At 38.9% G+C, this 18,458-nt stretch overlaps 2 protein-coding genes across 10 annotated transcripts in view; one reads left to right on the top strand and one right to left on the bottom strand.

The window, feature by feature from the left end:
• The window catches only part of KIF1B (kinesin family member 1B), a 142,928-nt gene that overhangs the window by 109,107 nt on the left and 15,363 nt on the right, over positions 1-18,458 (bottom strand). The gene's annotated exons all lie outside the window — the stretch shown is intronic.
• Positions 441-911, top strand: LOC130829698 (nuclear cap-binding protein subunit 2-like). Its single transcript, XM_057696103.1, has 2 exons — positions 441-558; positions 718-911. The coding sequence occupies exons 1-2, from the start codon at positions 441-443 to the stop codon at positions 909-911; spliced, it is 312 nt and encodes a 103-aa protein (XP_057552086.1).

The raw sequence follows: 18,458 nt of genomic DNA, 5'->3' as shown, positions 1-18,458 counted from the left end.
CAGCAGTTGCAGCACGTGGGCTCAGTAGTTGCGGCTCTCGGGCTCTAGAGTGCAGGCTCAGTAGTTGTGGCACACAGGTTTAGCTGCTCCATGGCATGAAGGATCTTCCCGGCCCAGAGCTTGAACCCACATCCCCTGCATTGGCAGGTGGATTCTTAACCACTGCGCCACCAGGGAAGTCCCTGACCATTTAATTTAAATCAGCATTCACTTCACTCACTCTCCATCCTCTTACCCTGCCTTGTTTTTCTTCCTTGCTCCCATGACTACCTGACTTATAATATGAGTCACTGAAATGTAGGTAAGTTCCATGAGACCAGAACTGTTTCATTGACTGTTCTATCCTCTAGTTCCTAGGTCAGTGCCTGACACATAGTAGATACTCAATATATACTCAAAAAACCAATGAGGCAGCAGTGCGCTCAGCCCGGCCCGACGCGATGTCGGGGGGCCTCCTGAAGGTGCTGCACAGCGACTTGTACGTGGGGCTGAGCCAGCACCGGGACCAGCACTTCTGGGGTGACAGTGAAGAGCAAGAAAAATTGCTGGAGAAAAGCTGTACACTGTATGTTGGAAATCTTTCCTTTTATACAGCTGAAGAACAAATCTATGAACCCTTCAGCAAAAGTGGTCACATGAAGAAAATCATCATATGCCTGGATAAAATGAAGAAAACAGCACACGGGTTCTAGTTTGTGGAATACTATTCCAGAGCAGATGCAGAAAATGCCATGCGGTACGTAAATGGAACTCGTCTGGATGACCGGATCATTCACACGGACTGGGATGCAGGCTTTAAGGAGGGCAGGCAGCATGGCCGTGGGTGTTCTAGAGGCCAGGTACAAGATGAGTATCGCCAGGACTATGATGCTGGGAGAGGCAGCTATGGAAAACTGGCCCCAAACCAGTGAGTGGTGAGAGAGAGCCCCATCATGAAAAACTCCTCCTTTGGCCTGTTGAATTTGACATGCATTACGCAAGGTCTGCAAACCTGCCCGTTTTTACCAAACTTTAATCAATGTCTCCACTGAGCCAGAAGCCTCTTCACGGTTTTCCTCTTAAAAATTATTAAAGGACAGAATCCAAAAGAATGCCTTTAATTCTATAGCATCTTGGTCATGTGTCAGATTGCCAGAATGACCTCTTACCAGGTCAAAAATTGTGTTCCTTAGCAATAGACCTGATGTATAATGTTGATCTATCAGCCAAAAACACACCTCTTTTAAGTGTTTACCATGTTTGCATCTAAGTAGGTTCATGGTCTACCTTGGGACCTGGAATTACTATTTTTAAAATTTTAAGTTTGCATGAGATAAAGTTTAATAAGTAGAATTTTGCTATGTAATGTAGCTTTGTTCTCAATTAGGAGTAGATGTTTGATAACTGGGTTTTTTTCTATGTTGAACTTTAATCTCTGAAGGCAAACTTAAAAGTCAAGGGAACTTCCTAAATAGCTGCTGCAAAAGTAAGCCTTTAGATAGTCCCAGGGGACACCACCTGCTTACATGCTTTATATATCAGGAAATTAGGTCAGGACTTGAAGGGTATTTACTAAACACATTTAAAAATGTGTTTTAGCTAATGCTAAAAAAAAAACCAACAGTCTACAGGGAACCTCAACTACTCTATGGTCAGGGGGGACGCTGTCAATAGAAAATGGGGAGGAATTATCAGGAGACGCTGAGTTAAAACATTGCCTTGACATGATGAAGGTTGCTGTGAGAGCCATCAGATCTTTTTTTTTTTTTTTTCATTTTCAGACTTGACCTTCGGAGTTGAGTGGGCCTTTTTCTGTTTTTTGTTTTTTTTAAAAAAAAAAAAAAGAAAGAAAGAAAAGCTTAAAGATCAAGAGACTGCTTAACAAAAACAAAATCAGAAATGCTTCCCTCAGGAAATGCCAGTTCTCATACTGGAGGTCTGCCTTGTTTTTTCCCTAGCTGTGCTAAGTTTCAAAGCCTGGATAGTGACCTCACGGTCTCTACAGAGAAGCAAGTCTAGAGGATTTATTTTCCATTTGTAAGGCAAGAGAGAATTTCTCTAATATTATGTGAACTATTGCTCGTTTTAAACTGCTAGTCTAGTATGATTTTCCCTGACATAAGTGAAATTTTTTCATCTAGCAACAGAGTATCTCCTAATTTCCAGTAGTTTGTGAGGTTGGGGCTGAAGTATCTCAGTGTGAACATCTTTCATGTTATAGAGGACATACTATTCATTATTAAAATCTTTTTACACTGTAGTTTGAATTCATGTATTTTATATTTTGCAGTAAAATGTAACTCAGATTTCTGTCTGTGCCTTAAAACCACAGACAGTGGTTCCTATCTGAATTGTCTTCTGTAACAGATTTCAATAAAAGTGGACAAACTTAAAAAAAACCAATGACTATGTTAGTTTCATCTTTCCTTATAGACTGTCACTTCTTTGTGGCTGGAAACCACGACCCCTCTTTCTATGTCACTCACAGTGCTGACTTCATAAGTAGGTGATGCTTATTTGTGAACTGGAATGTAGCTCTTTCAACACCACTTGCTTTCAGAGTCTTTTCTCCCTGAGCAACCAACTTAATTCAGCTTCTGGCAAGAATCATTAACCTCTGGGAAAGAAAGTATCTAAATTCTGGTGGAGAGAACAGAAATGCAACTTCTAGGAAACAGTAATAATAGGCAAACAAGGAACAAGAGGAAAGATGACCAGGTTTTAAATAGTACAGGCAAAGGAAGATGTGCTGATGGAGCTCAGCAGGAAGGGTAAGGATAAAGGAAAGTACACTGGAGGCAGACGAGTGGAATAGGTATTAGAAATCCCTCTTCTTCCCCAGGTCTTTAGAATTGTCTCTTACAGTTTGTATTTCACAGGAAATACGGAATCTCATGGCAGACAGAGGTATCTTACCATTAAGATTTATTGTTGCAAAATTTTCTCCAGTGTCCTCAAGCTTGCCTCCCATGAGGATTCTTATGTAGGTGTGAAACAAATTCTTGGCTGCACACACAAGACACACACCCAAGAGGCACTGCCATGTGGTAAACACCAAAAGATGTAAATAAATGTTAATATTCTCAGCATTCATCTTCCTAAGTAGTTCCTCTGAAACATACATTCAGTTAGAAGGGTGAGGCCCTCAGCACCTGGCTCAATGCCCAGCACAGAGCAGGGATCCAATAGGAACTGGTTGAATCACTGTTGAATATCATAGCTACATCCAGGATGATGCATCACTCAAAGCCCTTCAACAAAAACACTGTTACAACAGCATCCATCCGGACAAGTCCATGTTCCTGATCTTTCTGCCTGTCTGCCAGCAGTCCCTGCCACTTTGCCCTGTGTACTTATATTCAATGAGCTCCTAAGTCTGAAATAATGCTAGTTTCCATGCTAACATTACTCTTTTTCAAAGGAAGGTTTATCATAAAAGATCCCAAGATCCTATTTTAAGAAAGGAAAAGTGAAACAGCCCTTTATTCACTGGGCATGTTCACTGAGCACATTTATTAAGCACAAACCACGTACCAGGCACTGGGCTAGGAATACAACGGCAAGCAAAAGAGTTATTTCCGCCCTTCTAGAGCTCAGAGTCAATGAAGGAGACAGACATACAATCACATGAAATAAACACATGCTTTCAAATTATGGTAAGATCCATGCTAGATAAGCACAGGGTCCTTTAAGAATATATAAACGGGAATATATAAAAGGAAACATTTTTTTAAAAAAAGGAAACATATAAAAGAGACTTTTTTTTAGTCAGTAAACTCTGATCTGGTGAAAGAGAAGGCAGAGCTGAAGTATAAGTAGGAGATGGCTAAGGAAAGCAGAGTGATAATAGTATCAGCTAACACTTACTGAATGCCTACCATGTTCCAAGCACTGTGCTAAAGCATTACACATACACACTCATTTAATCCACACAATAATCTTACGTTATTATCATCTCCATTTTACACTTGGAGTGCCTGAGTTGCCCAAGGCCAGAGCCTGAACTGAAATTTGGGCCATCTGGCTCCAAGGCTCTGAACCACTGGGCAATGTGTATCCCAAGCCAGGGAACTGCATTAGGAAGCCCTGGGGCAAAAAGAAGCATGTAAAACCCAGATACTGGTTTGTTTGTTTGTTTGTTTTCCTTTTTTTTTATTATTATTTTTTGGGGGGTACACCAAGTTCAATCATCCGTTTTTATACACATATCCCCGTATTCCCTCCCTTCCTTGACTCCCTCCCCCTCGAGTCCCCCCCACCCTCCCCGCCCCAGTCCTCTAAGGCATCTTCCATCCTCGAGTTGGACTCCCTTTGTTATACAACAACTTCCCACTGACTATCTATTTTACAGTTGGTAGTATATATATGTCTGTGCTACTCTCTCGCTTCGTCTCAGTTTCCCCTTCACCCCCCGCCCCCTCCCATACCTCGAGTTCTCCAGTCCATTCTCTGAACAAGGACGCAGATACAGAGAATGCACCAGGTACTGGTTTGACAGGTGTGGCTCAAGTGCAGTGAGCAGCAAAGGGCAGCAAAGCACTAAAATCTCACGATTATGGACAGACCTCAAGGAGCTGGTGAACCCCTAGACAATGAGAAGCCACTGGAGTGATTTGATACAGTGATGGACAGGCCATAGCGTGCAGACTGGATTGGAGGAAAGCAAGAATGGAAGTGTGAAGACCAATTACACAGAATACAGCCACCACTGTGGAACACTGGGAACTTCTGCTTGCCATTTACATAATGACTCCCACGAGAACTGCATCTGGTATCAGAAATCCATGAGTGCCAGTATGTAGCATCTGTGGGGGCCAGGAGAAAGAAAGCCCATTCCTATATCAAAAGCTTTGTGTTTCTTGATCCAAAACCGAATTTGGTCTTAAAATCTGACCCAATTATTCAACAATCAAAACCTGAGTTGATCTAGAAAATATTTCTAGAAGACATTATTAAATATTTTAGCAGTGAAGGAAATATAATACTGTAGAGCTTTGATCTAACAGCACCCTAAGTATCCAATATTATCCTACGGTCCATCTATAACTCGGCACATAACAATCAGTAAGCCTCAATTTTCGCACCTGTAAAATGAGTACAATAATAACAGTGTCTAACTTCATAGAATTGTTGAGAGGATTAATCATTAATCGATGTCAAGAATTTTAGCTCAGGGCCCAGCACAAAGTAAATACTCAAAACATTCTTTCATTTATCAAATATTTGGGTGCATACCATGCCCCAGGCCTGAAGGTATCTAGTAAAAAACCAGTCCCTGCCTTGACAGAGCTTACACTCTAATCAAGAAGCCAGATAATTAACTGACAGAGATAGTATAACCTGGGGAAGAAAAAGAAAGAAGAGTTAGGAGATATAAAGTGGCAATGGAGGTGGCAGGAGTGACTATGTTAGATAAGAGTGGGCAGGCTGCCATGTCTGAGAAGGTGACGTTTGAGCAGAGACCTACATGACATTTAGGGCACTGCAAGACTACCAGTGTAGCCCAAGGAGTAAACAATAATGACATGAAATCAGAGAGCTAGCCAGAGGCCAAATTCTGTGGGGCTCTGTGGCCAAGGTGAGGATTTTTAGTTATATTCTAAAAGTGATAGGAAGCCAACAAAGGACTTGAAGCACAGGGGTGACATAATCTGATTTACATTTCTAAAATACGACTCTGACTACTGCACAGGAACAAGAGCAGAAACAGAAAGATAGGAAGCTACTGGAGTGCTCTTGGACTAGGGTAGAAATGACAAAAAGTACCCAGATTCAGGAGAGACTGTGAAAGCAGAGACAACAGGGCTGACTTACTGATGAATTATAGGTGGCCTGTAAGAAAAAAAGAGAAGGCAAGAGTGACTCCAATATTTTTGATCTGAGAAACTAAATGGGTAAGAATGAAGGAAGAGCCACTATAGCTGAGCAAGGAGAGGAAATCAGTTCTGTTGAAGACACGCTGAGTTTGAGATACTTCTTCGGCCTTTTTATAGAGTTAAGTTAGCAGCTGGGTAGACAAGTCTAGCGTTCTACCTACGAGTCCAGGCTGGAGAAATGAATTTGGAAGTCCCTGTCACCTCAAGACATTTAAAGTCTTGAGCCTAGATAAAATCACTTAGGGAGTCTGTCTTCTCTGGAGACAGAAAAGAGATCAAACAGAAGAGACGAAGTCCTGGTGTACTTTTAACACAGGAGGAAAGGAAGAACAGAGAATGGCCTGGGAGGAAGGAAGACAATCAGGAGAGCACGGGGTCCTGAGGCCAAGAGACAAAGGAAGTCGAGCTACGTTAACTACTATCTTTGGGTGTTTATTATCTTAAGCATGTTCTGAATCCCCCAGAGGAAGAGTCTTTGTCAGGCTATCTCCCTATCTCCCCATCACCCCTTCTGCTCATCCTCACCTCTGGGCCTTTGCTCCCATCACTATCCAGATCTCATCTGGTTTCTATGCTGTTTTCTTAAGTCCCCTTCATAAATCAGGAAGGCAGCCTCAAAACTGAAGATCTGATTGTATCTTTTCCCAAGTCCACAGGAGAGATGACCTCGCATTTATCCTCTCTGCACCTTTCACACCTTTCCCCTTTTGTCTTCAGATTTCTAATTCTTCATGCTATAGCTCACATTCCTTACCTTAGGAGAGATGGAGAAGAGCGAAGAACAGCACAGCATCTTTCATGAACAGGCTTGAAGACCCTTATCCAAGATAAATGGAAATGCCTTTAAAATGACTCCCATAAATGTTCTCTAGGCTTTAGTTTACTGATGAACCACAAGTCCACATTCTCTTTCTTAGAGTCCCTTCAAGTCAAAGTTAGCCTTACGAAGAACACTAAGTCCCCCAACTTTACCCCCTTTTTTTCTTGCCTTCTTTCCAATCTTGTTACTTCAGCACCAAGATGCAGAAATAATGTTTTAATTACTAAGTCCTAGAAAACAAGGCAGTCAAAACAAGATGTGTACTTTTTAAAACCCTTTTATTCTCCAGAATAAATTTGTTTATCTAATATCTCAAAGTCTCTATGTAGCAATTACACTATTGTTGGCAAACTATTAAAGATTTTGCCTGCAACTACAATTAACATACCATTACGGCAACAGTGTAACTTTATATTAACTTTTCTAATATGGCATGTTTTGAGCTTGTTAAAAAAATCCCAGTGACATCTTCAGCACAAACTTCCTCTTCCAAAAGCTTTCTATATTCAAATTTAAGAAAAATGGCACACGATTAAAGTTTCTTATATACCATTTATATTCCAAAACCATAAAACCAAGCCCCATAAGCAGCCTCTCCCCTACTTAGAACAATATAGTTCTGAAAATATATTAAAATGGTATAAAGCACATTGCCATAAAGTAGATTTGAGCAAAAGACCTACAATAATAAAATTTCTTAATCATTTAAAATAACAACATTAGATTCTAAATCTTATAAAACAGGGTAAATGTACTATATGCATTCACTATACAGCTGACCCTTGAACAACACAGGTTTGAACTGCGCAGATTTTTTTCAGTAGTGAATCTACAGTACTACACGATCTAGGGCTGGTTGAATCCGTGCATGTAGAACCAGACACAAAGGGTCGATTATAGATTACAGGTGGATTTTAAACTGCGCAGAGGTCAGCATTCCCTAACCCCCTCAATGTTCATGGGTCAACTACATACTCAATCCCAGTGCATATATCAATGGAAAAAAAAAGAAAGAAAACAACTACCAACTGTCACAATGTCATCAACTGAGTATAAAATAAATATGCTAGCTTTAATAAACATTAAACAAACTCTCAATTAACAACTCTGCTCTTTCCAAGCAAATTTCGAATGATTCTGAAGGGAGATGACTGGGAAGGCCTAGCTCTGCTTCAAGCTAAGTGGTACAAAGATGTTTCAACTAATAATGCCCTTGTTATTCATAATTTCCCTGAATCAAAAAAAAGGACATCAAGATAAATTTTAACCTAAAAGTTAAATTCTAATTAGACACAGATGTTCAGTATTAATACACAGAACGATAAAACAATAGTTTGAGAGGCAATATTTATAGCTCAGAGATTGAGTGAGGGTTCTGACAAAAACAGACATATGGATCAATGGAACCCAGAAATAAACCCACACACCTACAGTCAATTAATCTTTGACAAGGGAGGCAAGAATACACAATGGAGAAAAGAAAGTCTCTTCAGCAAGTGGTGTTGAGAAAGCTGGACAGCTGCATGTAGATCAATGAGGTTAGAACACACCTTCACACCATACACAAAAATAAACTCAAAAAGGTTTAAAGACTTAAATATAAGACAGGACACCATAACACTCCTGGAAGAGATCATAGGCAAAACATTCTCTGACATAAATCGTAGCAATGTCTCCTTAGGTCAGTCTCCCAAGGCAACAGAAATAAAAGCAAAAATAAATAAATGGGACCTAATCAAACTTATAAGCTTTTGCACACCAAAGGAAACCGTAAACAAAACGAAAAGACAACCTACAGACTGGGAGAAAATATTAGCAAATGATGCAACTGACAAGGGATTAATTTCCAAAATATACAAATAGCTCATGCAACTCAGCAACAAAAAACAAACAACTCAATCGAAAAATGGGCAGAAGACCTAAATAGACATTTCTCCAAAGAAGACATACAGATGGCCAAAAGGCACATGAAAAGATGTTCAAAGTCACTAATCATTAGAGAAATGCAAGTAGAAACTACAATAAGGTATCACCTCACACCAGTCAGAATGGCCATCATCAAAAAGTCCACAAATAATAAATGCTAGAGAGGGTATGGAGAAAAGGGTTGGTGGGAATATAAATTGGTGCAGCCACTATGGAAAACAGTATGGAGATTCCTTAGAAAACTAAAAATATAGTTGCCATATGGTCCAGCAATCCTACTCCTAGGAATATATCTGGAGAAAACTCTAATTTGAAAAGACACATGCATCCCTATGTTCATAGCAGCACTATTTACAACAGCCAAGACATGGAAGCAATCTAAGTGTTTATCAACAGCTGAAGGAATAAAGATGTGGTGTAGGGACTTCTCTGGTGGCACAGTGGTTAAGAATCCACCTGCCAATGCAGGCGACATGGGTTCAGTCCCTGGTCCAGGAAGATCCCATATACCACAGAGCAACTAAGCTCGTGTGCCACAACTACTGAGCCTATGCTCTAGAACCCATGAGCCACAACTACTGAGCCCACATGCCACAACTACTAGAGCCCACATGCCACAACTACTGAAGCCCACATGTGTAGAGGCTGTGCTCCACAACAAGAGATGCCACAGCAATAAGAAGCCCAGGCACCGCAACAAAGCAGCAAGGAAGACCCAACACAGCCAATGAATAAATAAATTAATTAATTTAAAAAACCCAACCCTTTAAAAAATAATTAAATAAAAATAAAGATGCGGTGTATATGTATATATGTGTGTACACACACACACACACACACACACACACAGAGGAATACTATTCCACCATAAAAAAGAATGAAATAATGCCATTTGCAGCAACATGGATGGACTTAGAGATTATCATTCTAAGTGAAGTAAGCTAGCAAGAGAAAGACAAATATCACATGATATCACTTATACATGGAATCTAAAATATGACACAAATGAATTTATTTACAAAACAAAAACAGACTCACAGGCATGGAAAACAAACTTATGGTTACCAAAGTGGAAAGACTGTGGGGGAGTTTCAGATTAGCAGATTTTAAAAAAAAAAAAAAAAGAGTGAGGGCTCTAGAGCCAGACAGCACCAGTTCATTTTCTAGTTCTCTCAATCCTAGATGTGTGACCCCAGGCAAGTCTGCCAGTATTCATGCCCTCATCTGTGAAATTGGGAAAATAAGAGTATCTGCCACAGGACTGTTGTGAGGATTAAATGAGTTAAAGTCTGTAAATGCCTAATTGTGGCTGGCACTGCTTCAGTGTTTATTATTGCTGTCCTTAACTACTAATCGCAGTGGTTTTCCCAACCAAAAGGGAATTTAAAAAGTAAAAGCTGCTTTTGTTTTCCCCTTCACCCATTTTGCCTTCTCAGTTTTATTCAGTTACAAAAGGAACTCTGGTATCAGACCAGAACAATGTCACAGGGAAACTGTAATGGTAGTTAAATCATTTCCTCATTTACGTAGCCTCTGCTAATTCTGGCCATACAGTTTTCTGTTCTGCCAAAACAAAAGAGGCTTCCCGGACTTTCCCTACCTTTCCTGGCCCTGTCCCTCAATTATTTAGATCTCTCTCCTAATGCCTTCATATTGGTCATCACACTGCTTTTATTTCTAAGACTAAACACACTCTGAGACCCTGGTGGCCTCCTACCCTATGTTTGCTGGGCAACAAAAATCTAATTTCCCACATATGCTCTCAAAAACCTAATTTCATATTTCTTATTCTTACCACCTATACATACAAAGCATTCATCCCTAAACAATACAAGAACAGTTTTTAGCCCACTAGATATGTTTTTCATAAAATAAGCATGTTGTTGATATACTACAAATAATTAAATCTATGAATACCAACTTCACCAACTACACAACGGGCAGTAGCAGCCCCTTTCGCGGTCTCTCTAACCACACTCCAGACTGCGATCTCCCACTGCAGCGCTTCACACTTCACTGGGCAACTACCAAAAGCAATCAACACTGCATTGTTGGCACAGACTTTCAAAAATGAACTCCAAAACATCTCTTGAGCATTGCAAAGAAGACTTTTAAAAAAAAGGGGGGGGGGGGCATGGCTGCTTTCCCCTTTGAAAAAAGCAACAACTGCACATATAAAGGCCACATGAAGTACAGTCTGGATTTAATCAAGGCAACCTCAAAAGACTAGCACAGTAAGATGCAAAACAGCAAGTTTCCTACAAGATTTTTTTCCAGTCTTCTCTCCTGGCCGTTTCAGAATCTAGATGTGAAAAAAACTTATTTAGGCAACTGAAGAAGTTTAAATTATGCACTGTAATAAAAAGCAGTTCCAAACACAATACCAAAGGCCTCCTCCTTTGCTGATAGGTTCAACTATTTCTGCCTTTAAATTTATATTCGCATTGAAAATAACAACGTTGGTACCAAAACTAACCACAAAAGACAATTTAACAAATAATTTTCAAATACCATCCTGCGCGTATACCTGATTCCACTTGATCCTCACAACCACCTCGGGATGGCGGGTTGGGCAGCATTAGCAACATCTCCACACAATAAGTGAAGCAGCTAAGGCGCAAGTGTCTGATAACAGAGGATGAGCTAAACAATGCACAATTCATAACCACAATACAGCCACTAAAACCACGTCCTGAAGATGACTTCAGACTCGGGAAAGTTTACCCACTGCACTACCAAGGGAAAGACCAAGGAGGCTACAGAGGTTTGGCACAGGGAGAAGGGAAGTCACTGCACAGACTTCAGCTTTTATTCTGAGTGAAATGGGAACCAACTCAGAGTCTAGAGCAAAAAAATAAGCTGGCTCCCATTCTAAAAGGATGGAGAACAGACTATTAGAGGACAAGGGCTGAAGCAAGGAGACCTGTTAGGAGGCTACTGCAGGTGGGGGCAGTAAAGGGGGTGGAAAGTCAGATTCTGCATATACTCTGAGGCAGAGCCTACAGGGCTTTACGATGGATAGAGGATAAGAGAGAGTGTCAAGGATGTTTTATGATTTTTGTCCTGAGCAACTACAAAGGCAGAGCTGCCTTTAACTGAGTTGAGGGAGAATGCAGCGGGGCAAGAATGCGGAGGATGTATCGGATACTCAGATTTGGACATGTCAAGTTTAAAGTGTTTATTAGGCAAGCAGGTAAGAGATGCCAGGTAGAGAGCTGCATAAACTGCCTTCTAAAAACAATCCCTTCCATACTTGTGAGGCGCTTACCTTCTTTACAGCAGTCCTAAGAAGTGTTTTTAAGGCTCAAGTATCTGATAATGGGTGAAGAGCTGAATAAATTATGGTTCATAAACCCAACAGAACACTACACAACCACTAAAATCATGTTCTTGAAGAATACTTTAAAAAATCTGTTCAGTAAGTAAACGGTCACTTAATTTATCTCATCTAGAAGAGGGTGCAATCTAATGCCCTTCTTTAAGACCATAAACTTTATCCCAGTAGAAGAAAAACATAAGAAACAGAGGGATACATTCTAGAATGCCAGCTTTGTAAGCTGATATGAGAAGTCATTAAATATCAAGTGAAACTGTGAGAAGGCCCTGACAGTGCAAGATCTGGACCTTCCCTTTATCAACCCATTCTAAGAGTCGTTCTAAAGGACAAAACTGGTTTCAAGCAACTCCAAGAGAGTAAACACAATATCATTTCAGGGACACTTTTATTTCCCCACCTCCAACATACACACACAGACCCCTCTCATTGCTGCAACTCCAAGTCTTGATTATAGGAAAAGTGTTTCATGTCAAAATTTTTTAAAAAGTTTAATGCCACCAGTACCCATGCTGATTTCAATATATTTTTACTGAACTCTTCTTTCTGTGCTGTGTAAGCCTCTGCATCTTCTTATTGCTTATCTTCCTACATTCCAGTGACTAAATGAGTGTCATCTAACCAAGGTGGATATATAGGCAGCCTTCTTTTTGGAAAAAAAAGAAGTCAAAAGTGGTTCGAAGGTTTCAGAAAGAGGGAACAGGAAGGAAATTTCATGGACTTGTGCTTATCCTATGCCATGCCCTGGTCACTGGTCTAAACAGGCATGGGTGCACAGCATCTCAATTTGCAAGATTAAGACTGTTTTTTTCCTTTGCTTTTATGGCTTTTAAATTATTTAGTAGATATACTTATAAACTATATGTAGAGTATTAACAGCAACAATAAACAAAACCCCAGGTACCCACCTGCCCATCACAGAACATGACGCTCACCTCTGCAGCTCCACTGTATGACCCTCCCAGATCTCTCTGCCCACCAGCTCTCACTGAGGCATGCAAAATTTTGTCATTATTGCCTTATTTTTTAAAAAAAATATTTATTTGTTTACTTATTTGGCTGCACCAGGTCTAGCTGCGGCATGTGGGATCTTCATTGCAACATCTTCGTTGCAGCACATGGGATCTTTAGTTGTGGCGAGGGGGCTCTTTAGTTGCAGTTCACAGGCTCCTTAGTCGTGGCATGTGAACTCTCAGTTGCGGCATGCATGTGGGATCTAGTTGCCTGACCAGGGATCAAACCTGGGCCCCCTGCATTGGGAGCACAGAGTCTTCACCACTGCGCCACCAGGGAAGTCCCCACTATTGCCTTACTTGTCTTGTTTTACCCTATGTGTTTTTATGCAGTAAAGAATACAGAACAGTTTTATATGTTTTTAAGTTTATATAAATAAAATACATTAGCTGCTTTTGCAACTTGCTTGTATAGCTACAGTTTATGATTTCCGTGTGTGCGTATGTGTGCGTGTGTGTGTGTAGTAATTCCTCTCTTCTTTGCTATATACTATTAAGTAAATATACCATGATTTATTTATCCATTCCCCTGCTGATGGACACTGGGGGTTATTTCCAGTTTTGGACTCCAAGAAAAATAGTGCTGTTAGAAGTTTAAATGTCCAAATATTCAGCAGTTTTAGTGACTCTCAGTGAAATGCACTACATTGGTTGAGATTATTGAGAGATACATGACTGGGCATGAGTGAGATATACAGTTTACCAAATGAATCCTAACAAAAGGTAGGAAAAAAACAAACAAAAAACTGCCATTGCATCTCTATGGTTAGAGCATATGGTGCGGAGGTAAACAAGCAGTAGCTGAAGAGCCGGCCTTATCCTCCTTCTCCAGCCAATCTGTGAGGCACTTTGGATGGTATATTATGGGGTTTACACCTTAGTCTGACCTAATTATGTCCTGGCTTATCCTGGAAAAGACCTAAAGAGACACTGTGATGTTAGGCTAGTGCTTCTTAACCCTTGTTGGGGACAGAGCTCTCTTTAGAAATGTATTGAAGCCAATACATGGAAGCAGCCTAAATGTCCATCAACAGATGAATGGATAAAGAAGATGAAAAATAATATATATATAACACAACATTGTAAATCAACTATACTTCAATAAAAAATATATACATATGAATTTTTTAAAACATATTGAAAGTGATTACCCCCTCCCTAGGAAAATGCATAAGACACATTCTGCATATAATTTCAAAGGGTTCCCACCTTGAAAGACACTCAGAAGTCTAACCATAGACCCCAGTAAAAGAAACCCAGATTAAAATGCAAGTGAGAATTAGGTAATAGTAAGGAGAGAAGAAAACTAAAGACTAACCAGAAAAGACTAGAATCCAAAATTACATAGACACTAACCATTTAACCCAACTGGAACAAGGACAATAAAAGCCCATCGAAATGCAGAAGTAGGCTGCGTGCGGTAAAGAGGTTAAAAACAGAGGTAACTTTTCTTGCCCTCTCATTTTTCAGAATGTTCACAAAGATAATTTACATGCATTTACATTTATTTTCATATTAATTTATGCTAGAAAAAGCATACAGATTTATAAGAATTCCTTTTGAAGGCCTTCCTTTCCAAAAAAAAAAAAAAAAAGCCTTCCTTTCCAAACCTCCATTTTGTCCCTGCCATTCCCCCATCCCAAATTTACATTAATGGACATGAAGTCATTTTTGGACCAGTTGTGATGTGAAGCATTTGGTTTAGAAATGCACATGTGAATGAAAAAGCCTTTTAAAATGTAATATCTCGGTGCTCTGTGGCAACCTAAATGGGAAGGAAATCCAAAAAAGAACGGATATGTGTATATGTATGGCTGATTCACTTTGCTGTGCAGAGAAACTGACACAGCAGCGTAAAGCAACCATACTCCAATTAAAAAAAAAGAAAAGAAAAAAATATATAATTAAGCAATTAGCAGGAAAAAAAAACCCAACAGGATTTCTCTTATCCCACTTAATGCCTGGGCATAGGGGAAAAAAAGATCCCAGGTTAAGGAAGATTAATAAAAATATGAAGGAGACTTACCAAAGGGCTAGAGACAGAGTCCTATGGTTAAAGACAAAGCAAAAGATCACAATTTAACTACTTGAAGGAGTGTGTGAGAACCAGCTTTTTCTCTCGTTTTTCAGAGAGGAATTTATGCAGTTTCAAAGTTTCCAGATTTACATACATAACCTAACCATAAATGTGAGCAGTTAGAGCATTAATTTTGTCCCATTTTCCTTTTTTAAAGTAAGCAGACAATAAAAAATGCTTCTAAAGTACAAGAAACTTGGAATATAATGTGGTATTATTAAACAAAGCTATTTGTATGAGCTCTGGTCTCCAAAATGTCAAGGCAGTAACATTTATCTGTGCCATGGAAAATACTCCCTCTGAGACCAGAAAATGCTTGAATAAAACTGCCACTACTCAGTTTTCAAACCTGGCACATTCCCTAAAGTACTCTTCACCCTCTTCTACTTTTTCATAAGAGACCTTATGGCAGGAACATTCCATTGCATTCCATCTACAATCAGCCACAATCCCTGGGAGTAGCAGTCCAGGCCAATCTGCCAGCATAGCAGTCTTTTAATGCAGATAACACGTGGCTATAGCAAATTCATTTCATTCTCTGCAACAATTCTAGGTTCAAAACCCATGCTCTCACCCAATTTTTCAAAAACAAGCCATTAATACTTTCTAAACATAAGTTGGTTCACTTAAAATCTCTCACTTAAAATTTATGTGGATTACATATTAGTCAAATTACTAAGAAACTGCCATATAAAACTGAAAAGAAATAGAAAACGGTAGAAAACTGAAAACGCCAAAAATTCTAGAGGAAAAAGTCTCTGATACAATTAGCTAATTAGCTTTCCAAGAACAAACATCTTTCAAAGGAACCAAAATTACCCCAAACTTTCTGAACCATGACAAAGCATTCAGCTAGAAAACTAACACTACTTTTTTCTAAGGCTGATTTATCTAAAGAGGATTTCTATTTCAAGATACTAATATTATTTTAAAAGTCACAAACTTCTCCCGGTGAAGGTTTAAACACAAAGAGGCAATGTGTTATAGCCAGATGAGGTTAGGAGTACCAATCCAGATATAACACTATTAAGTCCTAGTAAGCTACAATTCTGAAACTTCCCCCAAACATACTGGATGTTTGGTTTAAATCTTACTCACTCCTCAAGATTCAGCTGGAATGCCCTATCATCTATGAATTTTACATGTGCCCTTTGCCAAACTCACATCTGCACTTTCTTAAACCCTTTTTTATGGCAAGTATCACTTTAATCATTTCTACTTTATACTGAGGTTATTTTGGTATGTCTTGTCTCTTCTACCACAAACTTTAATAACTCCTTAAGGGCAGGGTCCTACGGATCATGCAACGGTGTGATCCCTAGAGACTTCACATTATAGCAGACTCTCAAAAGAGGAAGAGAAAGAAAGGGCAAGGCAGGGCAGAGCCACTCAGCCTGTTCTCTAGAAAGGTTCTGGACAAAATATGATGGAAAAACCATTGGTAGTTCAGCACTGTGCTTAAAGTGGTCCACAGACTGGTTTTCATAGGACTAATACAATATGCCCAGGCCTATTCTGCCCATATTAATTATCCATAAAAACTAGGCATTTCTCCTTTAATACTTCATCAAAAGACACAGACATGTTTTAAATAATTCTGGAGAGATCTCTGTGGGAAATAAACAAGAATGAGTAAATAGAACTTGTATCCTCACAAACTCCAAAATTTATGGCCCTATCCTTAGAAAATGTTCAACTAGGAATCTTATTTTCTTCTTTAGCTTGCTATCTACTACAAGTGAAAACATTTGAAATCTTTCATCCAGAGTGAATACCATATTTGGATAATTTTACTTCTTTTCCCCTAAACTGACATTATTTGATATACAATCAAAATAACAAGGTCAAAAAGAGAGCCACCTATCTTAGATATAATGAGGTCTAACAGCTTTTTTATTAGCCATGAATAATCTCAGTGAGTTTTTAATCCAGATGATCAAAAAGTAGCAAAGTCAGAAAATCAAGCAGACCCAGATCCATTTCACATAAATATCCAGAACTTCAGAAAATCTTTTAATTTTGCTACACACTCTAATAGTTTTACTCTCCTGAAGAGTCAATAGATTAGCTTTTTTGCCATTACACATATAATGTGTATACACATATAGAAGATACTTGTTAATAAATAAAATCCTATTAACTTATATGGATAGTCTTTCATGCTAAAATCTCAAAAGAAAAAAAACACCACCAACTTTTACAAGATATAAACATGAAGAGTTTTATTCAGGTGTTTAAAATATACAATGCAGTCAAGACTGAAAAATAAGTTACTATTATGCCTTACCACTAATTAAAAGGGAAAAAACTACCTTAGAAAAAGGTAATTGCTGCTTAAACTCTCTCTCAAAGGAAATCTAACACAGGTTACTTCTGGGGAGAAGACCTGGTTGACTACGTGATGGGGTGAGAGGAATGTTTGTACTGTACACTCTTTGTACCTTTTGAATGTCATACCCTACGAATATTTTACCTATTCACAAAAATAAATCAAAATTGGGGGAAATTAAGGTAATGCTCTTTAAGCTTGACAATGAATTATAAGCTTGTAACCCATTTAAGATGTGGGCATTCTAAAATGATTTGTTGGGCTTCCTAGGTGGTGCAGTGGTTAAGAATCCGCCTGCCAATGCAGAGGTCACGGGTTCAATCCCAGCTCCAGGAAGATCCCACATGCCGCGGAGCAATTAAGCCCGTGTGCCAAAAAATAAAATAAAATAAAATAATAAAATAAAATAAAATAAAATAAAATAAAATAAAATGATTTGTCATCAAGAAAAAACATTAGTATTACCTGTGCTAATAAACATTCTCCGTTTACTTTTATTATATGATAAACTGGTTTTTGCATTCATTGATATGGCCTTTTAATACTCATTTTCTACTTAAAAATACTCATTCTCTACTTTTTAGTAAGATTGCCAATCCTATGAAGAAAGTAGCAACACCCTGACCACTAATGAAAATCCATCTCTATGACACTGGAGATGCAAAACATTTCAGAGAAAAATTCTTTTTTAGAATCAACTCTGGCTCCTGATCCAAGATTTCCTAATGTCCACCCTTTAAAAGAAATTGTGAAAAAAATAAAAAATAAAATAAATAAATAAATAAATAAATAAAAGAAATTGTGACTTAAGAGGGCTGGGACGGGGATTCCCAGGAGGGAGGGAATATGGGGATATGTGTATAAATACAGCTGATTGACTTCGGTGTACCTCAAAAACTGGAACAAAAGTGTAAAGCAATTATATTCCAATAAAGAGCTTAAAAAAAAAAAAAAGAAAAATTATGATATACACCAGCACACTCAGAGGCAACAACAACAGTCAAAAACACTTCCATACTAAGTTATAATTAAATGCATTTTTCAGAAAGAAATAAGGGGCTCAATACTCAGGATTTAGTGTGCTCACTTCAGCAGCACCTATAC

This window comes from Hippopotamus amphibius, chromosome 1, assembly GCF_030028045.1.
Source record: "Hippopotamus amphibius kiboko isolate mHipAmp2 chromosome 1, mHipAmp2.hap2, whole genome shotgun sequence".
NCBI classification, from domain to species: domain Eukaryota; kingdom Metazoa; phylum Chordata; class Mammalia; order Artiodactyla; family Hippopotamidae; genus Hippopotamus; species Hippopotamus amphibius.
This window is presented reverse-complemented; position numbering and strand designations above follow the sequence as displayed.